Below are 17,593 nucleotides of genomic sequence, written 5' to 3'. Positions count from 1 at the left end.
TCTGCTACAAAGCTGCCTAAAAATGATGTGCTGTCAAATATTCTGTCTGTTCTTTTTGAAATTTAGACTGACAGATATGTGTACAAACATTAATAACACTGGTAAGTTTTTTTGTTTTTTTTTTGAGACAGAGTCTCGCTCTGTTGCCTGGGCTAGAGTGCCATGGCGTCAGTCTAGCTCACAGCAACCTCAAACTCCTGGGCTCAAGCAATCCTCCTGCCTCAGCCTCCTGAATAGCTGGGACTATAGGCCTGCACCACCACGCACGGCTGAATTTTTTTTTTCTATTTTCAGTTGTCTGGCTAATTTCTTTCTATTTTTAGTAGAGACGAAGTCTCGCTCTTGCTGAGGCTGGTCTTGAACTCCTGAGCTCAAGCAATCCTCCCACCTCGGCCTCCCAGAGTGCTAGGATTACAGGCATGAGCCACCATGCCCGGCCAACACTAGTGAGATTTGGAATGTTGTTATTTGGTATGATGGTACCAAAGAATGTCCAAATCCTACAACTACTGAAATCACCAAAGGAGATTCATGAACAAAAGGAACAAACAGCAGAAAACCAGGTAAAAAGTTACACTTTATATTAGCTGGGACTGAGGCCTCCAATTCCAATACAGAGAACATTAATAATTTGAGATTCATCATGTAGGACATCCCTTAATCATAAGCTTCAAATCAAACCAGACCATACAGCATACTATATTTCACTCCAAATCTGAGTCTTGGGTTTTATCAAGATAATTATATAAAAAGCCAATACACAGACATCTGATAGAACCTGAACAGATAGAAAAAGAGTTGTCCCCAAGTCTTTTACAGAATTGGTCTAATATAGATAAATTAGAGGCTTGATGGATCTAGTACAGCCTAGCAGCACAGCCAGGTGTTGGGTCTGCACAGCACAGATATTGGGTCTATGTAACAGGCAACTACTAAATGTCAGGGGTGAAAGGCCCAGAGCCCTTGCCAAATAAATACTTAACTCAGGCTTTACCTCTCTCCTTCAGCCCACCCTACTCGCCATCTGCAGACTGGGGGTAATATTGTCACTATAGACTGAATTTATCATTAAATTCATTATTATTTGTAAAATATTCAATACAATCTTACATATATATATACATTATTCTTTTCAGTGCCTTTAATTAGTTGCTTCATCTTGGGCAATCACTGTTGCAGCTTTACCACAACTAAAACAAGAGGACTAAGACAATCCCTACTGCATTGCTATTCACTAATATATATTGAATAATCACTACATGCAAAACTATTCAAAATGCTTTGCATAATCCTCATGTCACTGTATGAAGTTGGTATTATTATCCCCATTCAACACATGACAAAATAATGCATGAAGAGATTAAGTAACTTACCCAAGGTCCAAAGCTAGTAAGTAGCAGATCTGGGATTTGAACCCAGAGTGTCTTAACTACACTAGAGCTGCTCATGGGTTCTCTTTAATTATAAAACTCTAATGGCCAAAAGCAATGCAATATCTGATATCCTATCTGCTCCTGGCAACAATCCTAGGAAGTACATAACGTAGGTCCCTATGTTGCAGATGAGGCAAAACAGTGTATAGGTATAGCAGGGCACAGCAGCCCCAGCTACTCAGGAATCTGAAGCAGGAGAATCACTTGAGCCTAGGAGTTCCAACAAAGCCTTGGCAACACAGCAAGATCCTGTCCCTAAGAAAACTTAAAAAAGAAAAAAAAAGAGAATAGCATAGTAAGTGTTGAAAGAGCACAGGCTTTAGAGTGAAAGATGTATCTTCTAATCCCAGCTATGCTATGTCCTACCTGTGGGATCTTGAACACAACTTGCCTTTCAAGGCCTAAGTTCCCATTTGTTCTCACTGTGCTGCTGCTGACAACAAATGATGTACATAAAGCACCTGGCACTGGCATCTGACACATACTGTACATTCAACAAGGTACAAGTTTTTAATGATTTGCAGTCCAAGATAATGAAGTACAAAAAGATTAGTGACTGGTAAGAAGGCACACAACTAACTTAGACAGAACCTGAGTCCCTTGACTCCTACTCCAGTGCCTCCTACTTCACCAAATATTATCATCACTTGCTTCAATATTAGGATGGAAATAGAGAAAAACTTTCATTTTCCTGATTTTTTAATGGGGATATTGGGACAGAGCACTTGAACTAACTCTCCAAGACAGCATGAAGAATACATCACAAACCAAAAGTTCTATATTCCTGTTTCACACTGATGAACATGCTATGCTGAGAGTCCCAAAGAAACAGCACAATCACACAGATACTTAAAATCAAGGCAAGGTGGAACCAGAGGAAAGACTTTAAAGATTAGCTGGTCCAATCCTGTCATTTTTCAAATGAGGAAAATGAAGACCAGAGACACAAAGTGCTTACCTAAGTTCACCAATCAGTTTGTTCTGTGTAAAAGAGGCCCAAATAAAAGATAAGTTTTTCCATTTTTAATTAAAATCAAAGCAAATTCCATCTTTCTGGACCAACTGAAGGCTCTCTGATTGGCTTTTGCATCAGGGTTCTAGAAGGAGGGCTGAAAATTCTCATGTTGTGTAACAACATTAAACAGCATAACTATCTAGCAAACTTAAAAGTAGCATCTAGAAGTTGGAGCTCAAATCACCCGGCCGCTGTAATTAAGACAATCTCACTTTTCAACCCCAAAGCTCCAGTGTCATGTTACAATCTTTACAGGTAATATAACAGACCTTAATTTGGCCTCTCCCAATAGGCAAGGTTAATGTGCTCCAGAATGGATGCACTCAACTGTTCAGTTAGGAAAAGGCATTCTCTCCAATCCCAGCACCAGGTGTTTTCCATCACTGTGTCTCCTAGGGTGCAGTCAGAGTTGAAATTAACAGGATGGCACCTGCTGTAGGTGATCCCACAATCTGCCTGGTGTCCCAAGAACAATTAGTCAAACACCTCAGGGGAAAAAATTCAATAATTATCTCAACTGAATTTAGGGCTCGGGTAAAATGAATTTCTCACTTCATATTAGAAGTGGCACTGGCCTTGAAATTCATTATCCCCATAATGTAAATGAGGAATTTGAGGCTCACAGACATAAGTTACTTGTGCAAAGTCACAAAGTTAGAAAGTAGCACAGCCATGTATAGCACAGACATTTTCTGACTTGCAGTCCAATGTTATTTCCACCTTGCCAGCATCAATCTCCCTTCAGCATTTCTTTGGCAATGGCAAGCCTGAGCCAAGTCCTAACTCCCATTGCTATGCTTGTACCCCCTACCGTGTTTAATGGACTCTGGAACCCAGATGCCTGTCAGAGGATAAGGGAAGGATGCATATTGGCTTCTCAGTATGTAATCACTTGGTTCCAAATCCCTACCGAGCCTACTAAGAAGAACTGCTAGGATATGGGCTGCACCACTAGTTTCTTCAAGGACAACCAGTCTTATGAGGTCCGGGGTCAATTTTATTCCAATATTTACTAAGCACCTACTATGTGCAAGATACCATATCAGATACTGTGAAATAACTTTGTCATTTACTAATCATTGGGTGATTACTAAACTTCTGAGAAGAGTTTCCTTATCCATTAAATGGGGTTAATGATTTTTTTCAGAGCGACTCAATAACACAGAATGTATGGAAGTACTAACAGACATTAAGCTAAAAAATTTTTTGAATTTTAATGTAACTTGTCTTCTTTGTAAATATTAGGCACTCATTAAATGGTCATTGGATGAATATTCTGAAAATAGTTTCTTCTTTTCAATTTATAAAATTTCTCTTTCCCTAATTCCAAGTCACTTCTAAACCATGCTATTGTAAAATGTGCTCTTGAAATAGTAAGTTAGAACTATAAAGTTCTTTCTGAACATTTCCACAGACCATCCTTTCTTGATAGTAACATACAGAACCTACACTAATTCAAGCCCCATCTCATGAGAAAAACTTGTAAGTCAGGAGCTACTTTACTAGAAATCTGAGTCAGTCTGTGGAGGACAGAGCACTCTTCCCCTTTCTTTTGTGCGGCACCTGACAAATGAGTGCTTCGTGATCAGAAAAATCATTTTCACCTCTAGTGTTACCACTTCCTTTTTCTGGTACCTTACTAAACTTTGGACATAGCATGGGCCATAAAGAAAAATGACAGAGGATCTGAAGAGCAGAGCTGTTTGCTATTTGTCAAAATGTTATTATTGGCCGGGCGCGGTGGCTCACGCCTGTAATCCTAGCACTCTGGGAGGCCGAGGCGGGTGGATCGCTCGAGGTCAGGAGTTCGAGACCAGCCTGAGCAAGAGCGAGACCCCGTCTCTACTAAAAATAGAACGACATTATATGGACAACTAAAATATATATATACAAAAAATTAGCCGGGCATGGTGGCGCATGCCTGTAGTCCCAGCTACTCGGGAGGCTGAGGCAGTAGGATCGCTTAAGCCCAGGAGTTTGAGGTTGCTGTGAGCTAGGCTAACGCCACGGCACTCACTCTAGCCCCGGCAACAGAGTGAGACTCTGTCTCAAAAAAAAAAAAATGTTATTATTCTTTGTATCTTGGCTGTTACAAGTTGGGATCAACTTAACAGAAGCCAAAAGCCACAATTATCTATAACCAACTGACAGTCACAAAGTCTACCCTCAAAGACCTCACATTATTAGGAGGTAAAACTTTTATCAAACATAAAGTATGAATGCCAAGTATGAATGATATTGTTCAAATACTATAGGCACTCATAAGACATTGAATACAATTTTTGGCTTTATTTTCACTTCACGAGGAGGGAGAAAATGTTGAGGAATTCCTATGTCTCAGGTATTGTGTTTTTATAGTTGATGGCTTATTTAACCATCACTGTAATCCTGTGGAAGTAGTTATTATCTCCATTTAATGAGAAAACAGACTCAAAGAGATTAAGTGACAGTCTCAAAGAACACACAGTAAGTAAAGGAGCTGGGACAGAATACAGATTCTGTCTGGTTCCAAAGTCTTTGCTCTCTAAATAAATAGAATGCCTTTTCCTCCAAAGGTTGATCATTCATTCAGTCATCAAGACTGTATCAAGCATCTACTATTTTCTACCTACCCACCTAAGATTGAGATATACAACAATAGGCTGGATATAGTGCTTTACACCTGTAATCCTAGCTTTTGGGGAGGCCACGGTGGGAGGACTGCTTGAGGCCAGGAGTTAGAGACCAGCCTGAGCAACATAGCAAGACCCCTTCTCTACAAAAAACAAAAAAAATTAGATGGGCGTGGTGGCACACTCCTATAGTCCTAGCTACTCAGGAGGCTGAGGCAGGAGGATCGCTTGAGCCCAGGAGTTTGAGGTTGCAATGAGCTATAATGATGCCACCACACACTAGCCTAGGCAAAAGAGCAAGACTCTGTCTCAAAAAAAAAAAAAAAAAGATACACAACAAAACAGACAAAGTTCTGCCCTCATGGAGCTTTGTATCTGATGAAAAAGACAGACATTAAGCAAGTACATAATCCAATACAGGATGAACCCATTTATTCACGATGGGTAAAAAAATCTCTGAGGAGACAACATTAGGGCTGAGACCTAAAGGGTGAAAGGAAGATGGTGGGAAAGTGGATAGAAGGAACAGTGTCTTAGTCCATTCCTGCTGCTATAACAAAACAACACGGATTAGACACCACAGGCAGAGCACTTTTCCCCTTTCCCCATAGACTAGATAATTTATAATAATAGAAATTTATTTCCCACAGTTCTGGAGGCTGGGCAGTTCAAGACCAAAGCACCAGAAGACTGGTGTCTGATAAGGGTTCACTCTCTGCTTTCAGATGGTGCCTTGTTGCTATGTCTTCACATGGCAGAAGGAACAGAGGAGCCAGGCAGCTCTCTAAAGCCTCTTTTATAAGAGCATCGTACTCACAAGGGCAGAGCCCCTGTAATTTAATCACATCCTCCAAGGCCCCACATCTTAATCCCCTAACGCAATGATATTAAGAGGCGGAGCCTTCAGGAGATGATTAGGTCATGAGGGCTCTGCCCTCATGAATGAATTAGTGCCTTACAAAAAGGGTTTGAGTTTGCTCCTTCTGTCCATTCTGTCATGTGAGGACACAGCATTTGTTCCCTCTGTAAGACGCAGCAAGCAGAGAGCAACCCTTACCAGACACTAATCTGGTGGCACCTTGGTCTTGGACTTCTCAGCCTTCCAGAACTGTGAGAAATAAATTTCTGTTCTTTATAAATTACCCAGTCTCAGGTATTTTGTTATAGCAGCACAAACAGACTAATGAGACTAACACAAACTGCATGTACAAAAGTCCAGAAGAGAAAGTAAGAGCTTAGAAGGTTCAGAGCTATAAGGAGGCCAGTGTGGCTGGACTATGAGTTGGGCAGAATAAAACAACATTATCAAGCAGAGGCCAAGTCATGGAAGGGCCATGAAAATGAGTTTGTATTCAATTATAATGAGAGGCCTCTGAAGAGCTGTGAGAAAGCAGCATGTCCAATCTGCGGTTTGGGTTTTTTTTTTTTATGTGCCATAAAATGGTTCCGAACCAATCTGTTTTTAAAACGTTATTCTGGCTTCAATGTGAAGAACAGATTAGAGAAGGGTTATCATAGAAGTAGAGATCTCAGTAAGGGCCAGGCAAGAGATGGAGAGCTTGAACTAATGGGGTCCCCAGGGGATAAAGAAGTACATAGGCCAGAGATAGAATTAGGATTTGTGGAATCCTAATTTTCCTAAGGGAAAATCAAGATCAGATGAAGAAGAGAAATCAAGGATGATACCCAGGAGTCTAGCTTGAATTCCTGAGCAGATAATGGTTCTATTTTCTGAGATGGAAAAGACTAGAAGAATAGAATTGTTGGGTGCCTTTGTCTGTTTGTGTTTCTATAACATAACACCAGAGACTAGATAATTTATAAAGAAAAGAAAATTTATTAGTCTCATGGTTCTGGAGACTGGGAAGTCCAAGATCGAAGTGCCAGCATCTGGCAAGAACATTTTTGCTGCATGATCCCATGACAGAAGGCAAGAGGGCAAGGGGAGAGCAAGAGATAAAACTTGCAACCTCAAGCCCTTTTATAATTGGCACTAATCCATTCATGAGGGTGGCCCCACCTCCCAACCATATTGCATTGGGAATTAAGTTTCCAACATGTGCTTTTTGGAGTACATATACAAACCACAGCAGTGAAAAAATGAACATCTCAGTTTAGAACATAAACTAGAGATGCTGTGAGGTATCCAAGGATGCAGGTGTGTCAAGTTGTCTAGTATGCAGTTAGATGTTGGAGCTTAGCAGAGATGTATATGGTAGCCACATGCTCCACTGGCCATTCCCATTTAAACTATAATGCTCAAGATAGTCTCAAGTGGACAGGGGCATCAAATCCAGTTGCTTTTCACTCTCAATCTATCATTAACATAAATGGTTTTCAAAGCACAAAAGAATATACCTCTCCTTGGAAAATAGTGTAGAGAGCAGGCAAGTTTTCCATGGTCTCAGGCCTTCCTGAATTCATCCTTAATGTTCTATGGCTCCTCCATTTCTCTTCTACTAAAACTAATTCAAGCGTCCTGTCACAAAGAAATTAGACAACGATGAGAGAGATATCTGCATTAAAGAAGAAATGAATGCACAGACAGTCCACAGCTAGTCTCTACAGAGTAATAGCATTAGATTTAACACCGTGTACTTTTATCCAAACTTCTTTTGTCTATTTTAATTGTGGGGAGTTTTGGAAACAATTGATCTTACTTCTTTACAATTTGTTACTTACCCAAGGCTATCAAACTACTGGTTTTGTTGTTTAATTTTTTTATTGCTACTGTTGTTATTGTTTTGCCTGAGGAAGAATTTTGGGGGAGTTGAAGGAGGAGTATGTGTAAATGGATCTCAAAAAAATGGAATAGTAGTAATAAGGGCTAATATTTATCAAGCACTTACTATGTCCAGGCACTGTGCTAAGCACTGAACATGCAATGTCCCATTTAATTCTCAAAATTCTCAAGATGTAGTTTTTATTATTATATTATATAGAAGAAAGACCAGAAGTCAAATTACTAAGCCTATGTCAAAAAGCCTGCAAACGGTAGTCAAATCCTAGCTGACCCGAGTCCATGCTCTTAATCACTATGCTAGGCAGTAGCACTCTACTCAGGGCAACAGAGTAAGGCTCTATCTCCAAAAAAAAAAAAAAAAAAAGGAGAGCTTGCTTTTTTCCCCGATAAAATTAAAACACACATTTTTAAAGTCCAAATACATTAATAATGAAGAAAATATAGTCATTCATAATTCAATTTAGTTTATATTCTTTCAGACTTTTTAATACATAGAAGTGTTTTTAATGGAATCATGAAATCATTAATCATCATTTTCTTAATATATTATAGCTAAATCATATACACATACTTTTTAATGGCTGTATAATAATCCATTGTTGGATGTACAAAATTCATTTAACTATTTATGAATTATGTTAAAAATGCAGATTGCAATTCAATTATCTGAGGTGTTACCCAAGATTGTGCATTTTCAACCAGGTGATGCTGACGCTGCCTAAGAAGCAAAACTTAGAGCTCTGAAGTTGTAAGGGACCTGACAGATACCCTTGCTCAGCTCCTGATTTTAAACAGAGAGGAAGCTAGCAATCTATCTAGTGGCTCCTAACCATATCTCTTTACTCTGCCGGTAAATCACTGCCAGATAAAGATAAACCTAATGGTATATTCTCAGTTCTCTTTTTCCTCCCAATTACACTTGGCACCAATAAGACCTGAAGCTACTTTTCTTGGGTTTTCATAGGCAAATACTTTCTTCTCTCCTGAATCCCCACTGCTCCCTCTCACTTTCAGACGATGGTTTCGTGTCCTACTGTTGGCGAGTCTTCCTGATTTACAATGACCATCCATTAAGTAGACAGTCTCGCTTGAAACAGAAATGAAAGAAAATCCTGTCAGACTTCCAAACCCTTGTTCTAGTATCATCCTATGACCCAGGAACATTTCTTTCTTCAAGTTCCATAAGAAAATCTTCTATCCTGATGATAAACTTGCCCTTTTCTCCTTAGGTCAGCCAGAGGTGTCTTTTTATTACCTTACTGAAAGTACATAGAGAGAATAGAGGCAGATTTGTCAGTTCTTGAGAAATGGCTCATACACAGGGTAATTCCAAGTTTTACAGCCTGGCTGAATCTGCTTCTGCCACTCCCCAGCTATGCAGTCTCATCTCCAGCCCTTCCCTTCCTCTGCCCAGCATCCCTCACCTCCCATGCTAGAACAGGAGTTATTACTCTGAGGTCAACGGTTCTATCAAGAGACCTTTATTATTCCTCCAATACCTAGAACATTAGTGAGGTACAGAATCCACAGAGGCACCAGCAGCTAGGGCATGTGAATTGGGCTCAAACATCTTAGTCTATCGTCTGTTCCTCTCCACACTAAGATCATGGAAAGAGCAATAAAAGCAGAAATGAACTTACATTGCTCCTTACAGACTTCTGCTGTGAAAAGCATATAAAATCTATGTTTAAAGCTCCCTGTTTACTCCTTCTGTATAACAGTAACCTGAGAAGCCCTATGCAATTCTTCAAGAAGGAAACTGGCATGCAGTTTTGAGGGAAAACCTGAAATATAACAGTACAGTAGTCCCCCTTATCCACGGTTTCACTTTCCAGGGTTTCAGTTACCCACAGTCCACTGTGGTCCGAAAACATTAAACAGAAAATTACAGGCCAAGCATGGTGGCTCATGCCTGAAATCTCAGCACTTCAGGAGGTTAAGGTGGGAGGATCACTCAAGGCCAGGAGTTTGAGACCAGCCTGAACAACACAGTGAGACCCCGTGTCTACCAAAACTTCAAAAATTAGCCCAGTGTGGTGGTACACACCTGTAGTCCCAGCTACTCAAGAGGCTGAGGTGGAAGGATTGCGTGAGCCCAGGAGTTGGAGGTTGCAGTGAGCTATGATTGTGCCACTGCACTCCAGCCTGGGCAACAGAGTAAGATCATGTCTCAAAAAAAAAAAAAAAAAAAAAAAAAAAGAAAGAAAGAAAAGAAAAAGAAAGAAAGAAAAATTCCAGAAATAAATAATTCTTAAATTAAAAAATACACACTGTTCCGAGTAGCATAATGAAATCTTGTGCCATCCCACCCTGTCCTACCTAGGGACATGAATCATTCCCTTATCCAGCATATCCATGCTGTATATGCTACCCACCCATTAGTCACTTAGTAGCCCTCTCGGTTATCAGATTGACTGTCATAGTATTGCAGTGCTTGGTTTCAAGTAACCCTTATTTTACTTAATAATAACCCCAAAGCGCAGTAGTCATGCTGGCCCTTCAGATATGTCAAAGAGAAGGTGTAAAGTGCTTCCTTTAAGTGAACAAGTGAAAGTTCTCAACTGGAGGAAAGAAAACAAATCGTATGCTGGGGTTGCTAAGATCTACTGTAAAAACAAATCTACTATGTGTGAAATTATGAAGGAAAAAGAAATTCATGCTAGTTTTACTATTGCGTCTCAAACTGCAGAAGTTACAGCCTCACTGCATGCTAGGTGCTTAGTTAAGATGGAAATAGCATTAAATTTGTGGGTGGAAGATATGAACACAAACATGTTTCAACTGACAGCAATCGGGTTCACTATCATCCACAGTTTCAGGGATTCACTTGGGTCTTAGAACATATCCCCTCAAAACAATGGGAGACTATTGTAACAGGTTTTAAATGTCAGGAAAGTAGATGGTTGCCGTTTTAAAACATGGGATTTAAATCTTTTTTCAAATTATGTTCTGTAGAAACCTAGGATTCTATGGTGGTTATCAGAGGCTCCTCAGTTAACTCAAGTTTATTTTTTAAATGTCTACTCTGAAACGTCTAGGTCACCTTAAGGTTCAAGAAAACCAAAGAGGCTGGCTCTAGGCCAGCTAACCAGAGGAGAGCCTCCATACCAAAAGTGGAGGGAGCAGAACCCCAAAGAAACTACAGTTGGGGGAAGTCCAACTCAGAGCAGTTGGGCAGGTAGGATCCTCTGCTCAGTAATTAGGCAGAGTTCCGTTAGTGCTGATTCCCACTGACCCTCCCAGCCTTGGGGTAGGCCATGGTGGCAAGAGGAGAGATGGGTGGGAATTACCGGAGAGATATCTACTATAACTGTTTTCTGTTTTGATCCAGTTTACATATTAAGTTTCTGTGTAAGATTTCATTTGGGGAAAAAAAGGAGTTCTGCTACTTTTAAAAAGTTTATAAAACATTGAGATAGATATTGTCCAGTTAGCACCACATTCATAGACTTAAAAGAACAAGTAAATTGACAAGGATTTAGGTATACCATTTGGAGTTGCCTTGCAATCGTCCTGAAAGCAGAACTCAAGGGCTTCATTTCACTTGAATGTTTTAAACAATTGTGTTATGTAGGGAAGCAATAAGAGGGCAATTACTAGTCACTCTCTTCCCAAAATGAGGGGCAGAGCAAGGAAAGTGGGGTGGAAGTGGGAGGCACAGTAGCGGAAGTGGTGGGCCAGAGTGAAGTCAGAGCCTATGCTGGGCAAGGGGAGAATCTGCAAAGAGTGTGGGGAAGAGTAGGATGATAAAGAAATCCACACACTGGAGCAGCCCAAAATGGGGACTCAGAGCTCAAGAATGGAGAGGTGGTGCCTGAGGATTAGAAAAGTAATGCAATATTAATTTTATAATTATTGTGGTTATGTATGAGAATGTCCTTGTTTGTAGAAAAACAAGGAGTATCAGGTCAGTAGTTTAACTCAAATAATTGAGAAAAAAAAGTTATTTGTACCTCCATAATGTTGTGATTGTTTCAAAGTTTTTAAAAAGTGTGCACATTGGCCAGGCATGGTGGCTCAGGCCTGTAATCCCAGCACTCTGGGAGGCCAAGGCTGGAGGACTCCTTGAGCTCACGACTTTGAGACCGGCCTAAACAAGAGTGAGACCCCCTCTCTATAAAAAATAGAAAAATTAGCCAGGCATGGTGGTGTGCGCCTGTAGTCCCAGCTACTTGGGAGACTGAGGCAGGAAGATCCCTTGAGTCCAGGAGTCTGAGGTTGCAGTGAGCTACGATGATGCCATTGCACTCTGGCCAGGGAAACAGAGGAAGACTCTGTCTCAAAAAAAAAAAAAAAAAATTGGGGGAAAAACTCCACACAACCTGTCCTCCCATCCCCAAGCAATGAGAAGTTTAAAGAACAATATTAAATTGGCAAGATACTTTATAGTCTTTGGACCTTCATTCGATGTGTCACCTTACTGATCTGGTCAAGATTTTTGTTGTTATTAAGTTTATTTGGATAACTGACTAAATCTCTAAGGGAGTTAAGGAATTTTTATTTATCTTTCATCTGTGTTAGTACTGAAAGTAAGCTAATTAAAAATACTGGGATTATGAACAAAGACAGAATAATGACTCCAGAGCCTACATTCTTAACCACTATACACACTACCTTAAAAAGAATTCAGTCCACATCTAACACTACGTCCCAACATTAGAGGAATTAATAACGATTGATTGGCAACTCCAAATGGTGCACCTCAATCCTTGTAAATTTACTTATTCTTTTAAGTCTGTGAATATGGGCCTATCAGAAGGACATCATTCACGGAGGAGGCCAGGATGAGCAAGATCTGGATCCATTCATTCAAACATGAAACCAAGGACAATTTCTTATTTGATTTTGTGTTCCCAGTGCCTGGTATGTTACAGTTACTCTGTTTTTCTGAATAGTAAATGGAGTCTTAATATGTGCTAAGCACAGGTAAAGAAAGAAGGAGGGGGCCAGGCACAGTGACTCACGCCTGTAATCCAGCACTTTGGGAGGCTAAGGCAGATCACTTGAGGCCAGGAGTTCAAGGCCAGCGAGGGCAACATAGCAAGACCCCACCTCTATGAAAAAAAAAAAAAAATTAGCCTGGTACATGTCTGTAGTCCTAGCTACTCAGGAGGCTGTGGTGGGAGGATTGCTTTTGAACCCAGAAGTCTGAGGTGCTAGCCTAGGTGACAAAGCAAGACCCTGTCGCTTAAAAAAAAAAAAAAAAGGAATGCATTCTGGTCTACAGGATATACAAGGAGGAACTGGAACTGGGTCCCATATATTATGTTAAATAGGTCAACAGATAAGAGACTTTCAAATGCCAAACTGGTGGCCTAACCTTCCTCTATCCCACCAAATTTCTAGAGTGACCATGTTAGATAGATGCTTCTTCCTTCTGAACTCCAGTCATGGACCTATTGAGAAAATGGCCAGAAGCAGGAAAGAGGAAGAATAATAAAAAGCCGGGGAAAACACAAAAGATGGACTCATCAAATGTAAAAGCTGAAAAGAATGATGGAGATCATTAAACCTATTACTCTTTATTAACTGAAACTGAGGCCAAGAGAAGCCAAGTGGTTTGACAAAGGCTGCTCACAGTTAGCAACAATGGTAGTAGACCCCAGGACCAGTATTTATTCTACTATTCCACACTACTCTTTCAGTCAATTATCCCTAAGGTCCCTTGAAAGTCCCATAATACTAATTGCTAATATTTGAGTGCTTCATATTTGCCATGTATTAATCTAAGAGCTTTACTTGTCTTAACTAATTTGTCTTCTTGATCACCCCATAAGATGGGCAATTATCACTGCCATTTTAAAAATGAAGACACTACTCTGACAGTGGATTAAAAAAAAAAGAAAGAAAGAAAGAAAAATAAAATGACGGCAGGCTCGGTGGCTCACGCCTGTAATCCGAGCACTCTGGGAAGCCAAGGCCAGAGAATCACTTGAGGTCAGGAGTTCGAGACCAGCCTAAGCAAGAGCGAGACCCTATCTCTACTAAAAATAGAAAGAAATTAGCCAGACAACTAAAAATATACAGAAAAAATTAGCTGGGCATGGTGGCACAGGCCTGTAGTCCCAACTACTAGGGAGGCTGAGGCAAAAGGATTGCTTGAGCCCAGGAGTTTGAGGTTGCTGTGAGCTAGGCTGATGCCATGGCACTCTAGCCCGGGCAGCAGAGCCAGACTCTGTTTCAAAAAGAAAAAGAAAAATGAAGACACAAGAGAAGCTAAGTAACTTGCTCAAAATTGCAAAACTATGAATGATAGAAATGGGATTCAAATCATATTTATGGATTTTTTCCCCCTGCTCTTTCTAGATTGTGAAATTCTTGTGAGCATGCCCTTGTCTTACACATCATCAGACCCTTCCTCCCCAAATCTCCAGTGCCTAGCACAGGGTAAGGCACATAGAAATTATGACTTTCTACTAAAATACTGAAGTATTTAATTCCACTCTATCTAAATTGTTAACTAATTCATCAATTCAGTACAACATTTATTGGTGTTCATATGTAAATATATGTAAGGTCCCAAGCTAGGTACTTTATAAACCTACTTTCAATCCTCAAAACTACTCCTACAAAGTAGATTATCCTGTTTTACAGGAATGAAGTAACTTGACCAAAACCACATAGCTACAAAAAGACAAAGACTTAGGCCATTCCAAGGGACACACACACTTGCCACTAAAATACTCCTTTCAGTATAGTCCCTGTCCTCAAAGACTTCCTGGTGTGGTAGGGATAATGGTGACCAATTACACTATAGTGTCAAGCCATAAAGTTTAAGAGATGACAACTAAGTCGGCCTTTTAGGATAAACGGAAGTCTTCTAACAGAGAATACAGTTCTTTGATCTCATTAGAACCCTGATCTATTGGCCTCTATTTTCTTCCAGTCTATCAGCCCTCCCCTTTTTCTTCACTTTTCTAATTCAGCTTAGATTCCATAAACCATCATTCCAATAGTACCCTAAAATTCCCTTTAACTCTGTCATTATAGCTTACCTCTCTGGCAATACCTCTACCCCGGTGGGGGATAGTTGCAGACAACAGAACCCACTGTAGTTAGGTTATGCAGAAAGGGATTTATTGCCAGGTATTATGTGGTTTCCAAAATTATTAGAAGCACTATAGTAACAGACTTTCGCAGAACATCCGGGAACAACTCCTAACCCACAAAATAACACTGCCTTTGCCATAATCCAAGAAAGTTATGGCTTCCACTGGTCACCAAACCAGGAAACTATTGACTAGAAAAACTCAATGCCATATTTGCCAGCAAAACTGGATGCCTCATACCCTCCTTCTCTCCACTTTTAACTCAGTTCCAAATTCAGTTCTCCTCTAAAGTACAAGGGAGTGTAGAAAATGGTTCTTAGCTTTCCAGCTTCTTCAGTAAAAGAGGACACATTAGAGGGCACAGTGTGTGTTTGAAGCTACAAAGCCAAAGCCACAGTCCTTGCCACACCTAGACGGGTATGTACTAAAGTGCCTAATGTGCTGGAAAAAAATTTTGATCCTCAAATGGGCCCTTAACTCTGTCCAGCAGTACTACATTTCTCTAGTAAACTCATTCTCCACATTCTCCAATGACTTTCACATCTGCAATATTCTCAACTCTCACTCTACGATCCCACTTTACAGAGAAATAAAAGTCATGAGAAAGGAACTCATCTTACAAACATCAAACAGACAAACAACCTTTATCTATAGCCTTCTTCACTTCTGTTTGATGAAGAAACTGTCCATCTTTGTCAGGCTGATCTCCCTATCTGTACTTTGAATCCCATCTTCCTACGTTCTCAGATATTTTATACCATTGATGACCCAGTTTCTCATATATTCAACTTCTCCATTCTCAAAGTGGATCCTAAGACAACCCCTCGTCCCCATCAACTACCACATCCTCTCTTCCTCTCTACAATATATAAATGAAAAATACTGTCTAGGTTCACTGCCTCCATTTTCTTTCCTGAATCCTTGCCTCATATCTGGCTTTTGGACCAATCATACCAACAAAATCATTGACACTAAGGTTACCATGAGCTCCATGATAATAAAGCGAACAGACACTTTTCAATCCTCCAGTTATTTAAATTCCAGGAGTTTCTATCACAGACTATTCTTTTGTTTCTGAGACATCCCTCCAGTCTTATTCCCTAGCTCTTCTGTTTCTTCTGTAGGTTCATCCACTTGTTCCTTCCCATTAAATGTTGGAACTACTCAAGGTTCTGACTTAGGTGACCTTACCCACACCTATGGCTTAATTATATATATGCAAACTGTCCCCAAATTTATATTTCCAACAAAAATGGAAATATAAATTTCCACTTATATTTCTATTTCTGAGCATCAAAGCTATATTTCAACCTGCTGCTTGTATGCCACAAATGACCTCGCACACAGCCCCCCAAAACCCCAAAACCACAAAGATAAGCCAATACAGAAGACAGAAACCTAGGAGTTATCCTTGATTTCTCTCTCTTCACTCCTTGAATCCAATCCATCACCAAGTGCTATCCATTTTACTTCCTGTATATCCCTAGAATCTGTCCGATTATATGCTATTCCATCAATATCCTTGTTGACATCTCTGATTACCGCATATCCTCCTAGGTTGTCTGTCTGCATCCACCAGGGCTCTCCCCACCCTAGTCTGTTCAGGAGGGATCAAGACCCCTCCTCTACTGCACCCCAAGGGCGGGGGGGGGGGGCCTCAGTGGTGTCCCATCAGTTTTAAAGCAAAAGCTACAGATTCCTGTCAGGTCTGACCTCTATTGTATCCAGCTTCATCTTGTACCATACTCCCCCTCATTCTCTTTGTAGCAGCCACACTGGCTCTTTGTGACATTTTAATCATTTTCCTCCCAACTGCACAGAGTCTCTGAACATGCTGTTGTCTATGGAACGCTCTGCCTTCATCTCTTCACCTAATTCGTTAGAATTCTTCCTTCAGATATCAGCTCAGGCATCTTTTTCTCAGAAAAACCTTCTTGCTTATTTCAAGCACTCGTAGATAGCATCAGGTCTCTCTCCTAGGGGGCTCCTCCATTTGTTAGTGACATCATAGTTTAACACGTTTTCCCCACCAGACTCAACCCCCCTGAGATCAGGGACCATGTTTGGTTCACAATGTATCCCCAACCTTCTGCGCAATAAATATTAGTTGGACGATTGAGGAAAAGATCTGGCTCATGTGTATGAGTCTCAAATTTCTCAACAAGTCTGCGCTCTGGAGAAGGAATCGGACATTTCCTTCATCACAGTCTCTCTAAGGGGCATAGAGTAGGTCCTTATAAAAGACCGCAGAATCAGTGACACAAACAAGGCGGCCTCCTCAGCCAATCCGGGCACTGGTAGGGGCTGGGAGACGGGCCTTTCTCCCTGGGAAAGCCTGGCACAGGGCTGGATACATCAAACGCTTGTCGAAGAAGAGAGCCGACGAGGGCCCCAGGCAGCCGCAGGGGCCGAGTCCTGCCGCCAGAGACCCCAAAGCTGTGCTGCTGCCCAGAAAGGAAACCCAGGCTACTACACACCCGATCTGGGGACACGGGGCCCATTTCCCGCCCCTTGCCATCAGCACATTCAGCTGAGAAGGGAAGGCTCGGACTACACAACCAAGGCGTCGCCTCCACATTCATGCAGCCAACCACCCCGTCTCTTCCTCACACTTACGCGGCGTCAGCTCCAGGTCTCCCCGCCGCAGCATCCTGCGAAAAGCCAAACCCAGTCAGCGCGATTCCACCCACAAGACCCAGCGCGCCTAGGAGGGACGCCAGCTCCGTCCACCAATCCCGGAA

At 41.1% G+C, this 17,593-nt stretch overlaps 1 protein-coding gene across 5 annotated transcripts in view; it reads right to left on the bottom strand.

The window, feature by feature from the left end:
* Window positions 1-17,487, bottom strand: part of ZCCHC17 (zinc finger CCHC-type containing 17) — a 56,697-nt gene extending 39,210 nt beyond the window's left edge. For 2 of the 5 annotated variants that reach the window (XM_069477574.1, XM_069477577.1), the window contains exon 1: window positions 1,111-1,158. In XM_069477574.1, the coding sequence (XP_069333675.1) occupies window positions 1,111-1,158 (48 nt within the window). Of the gene's footprint in view, window positions 1-1,110; window positions 1,159-7,418; window positions 7,540-17,329 lie in introns of those variants that run through there. The other 3 variants (XM_069477573.1, XM_069477575.1, XM_069477576.1) reach the window with 3 other exon arrangements.
* Window positions 17,488-17,593: the final 106 nt, after the last annotated feature.

This window comes from Eulemur rufifrons, chromosome 8 (assembly GCF_041146395.1).
Source record: "Eulemur rufifrons isolate Redbay chromosome 8, OSU_ERuf_1, whole genome shotgun sequence".
Classification (NCBI taxonomy): domain Eukaryota; kingdom Metazoa; phylum Chordata; class Mammalia; order Primates; family Lemuridae; genus Eulemur; species Eulemur rufifrons.
This window is presented reverse-complemented; position numbering and strand designations above follow the sequence as displayed.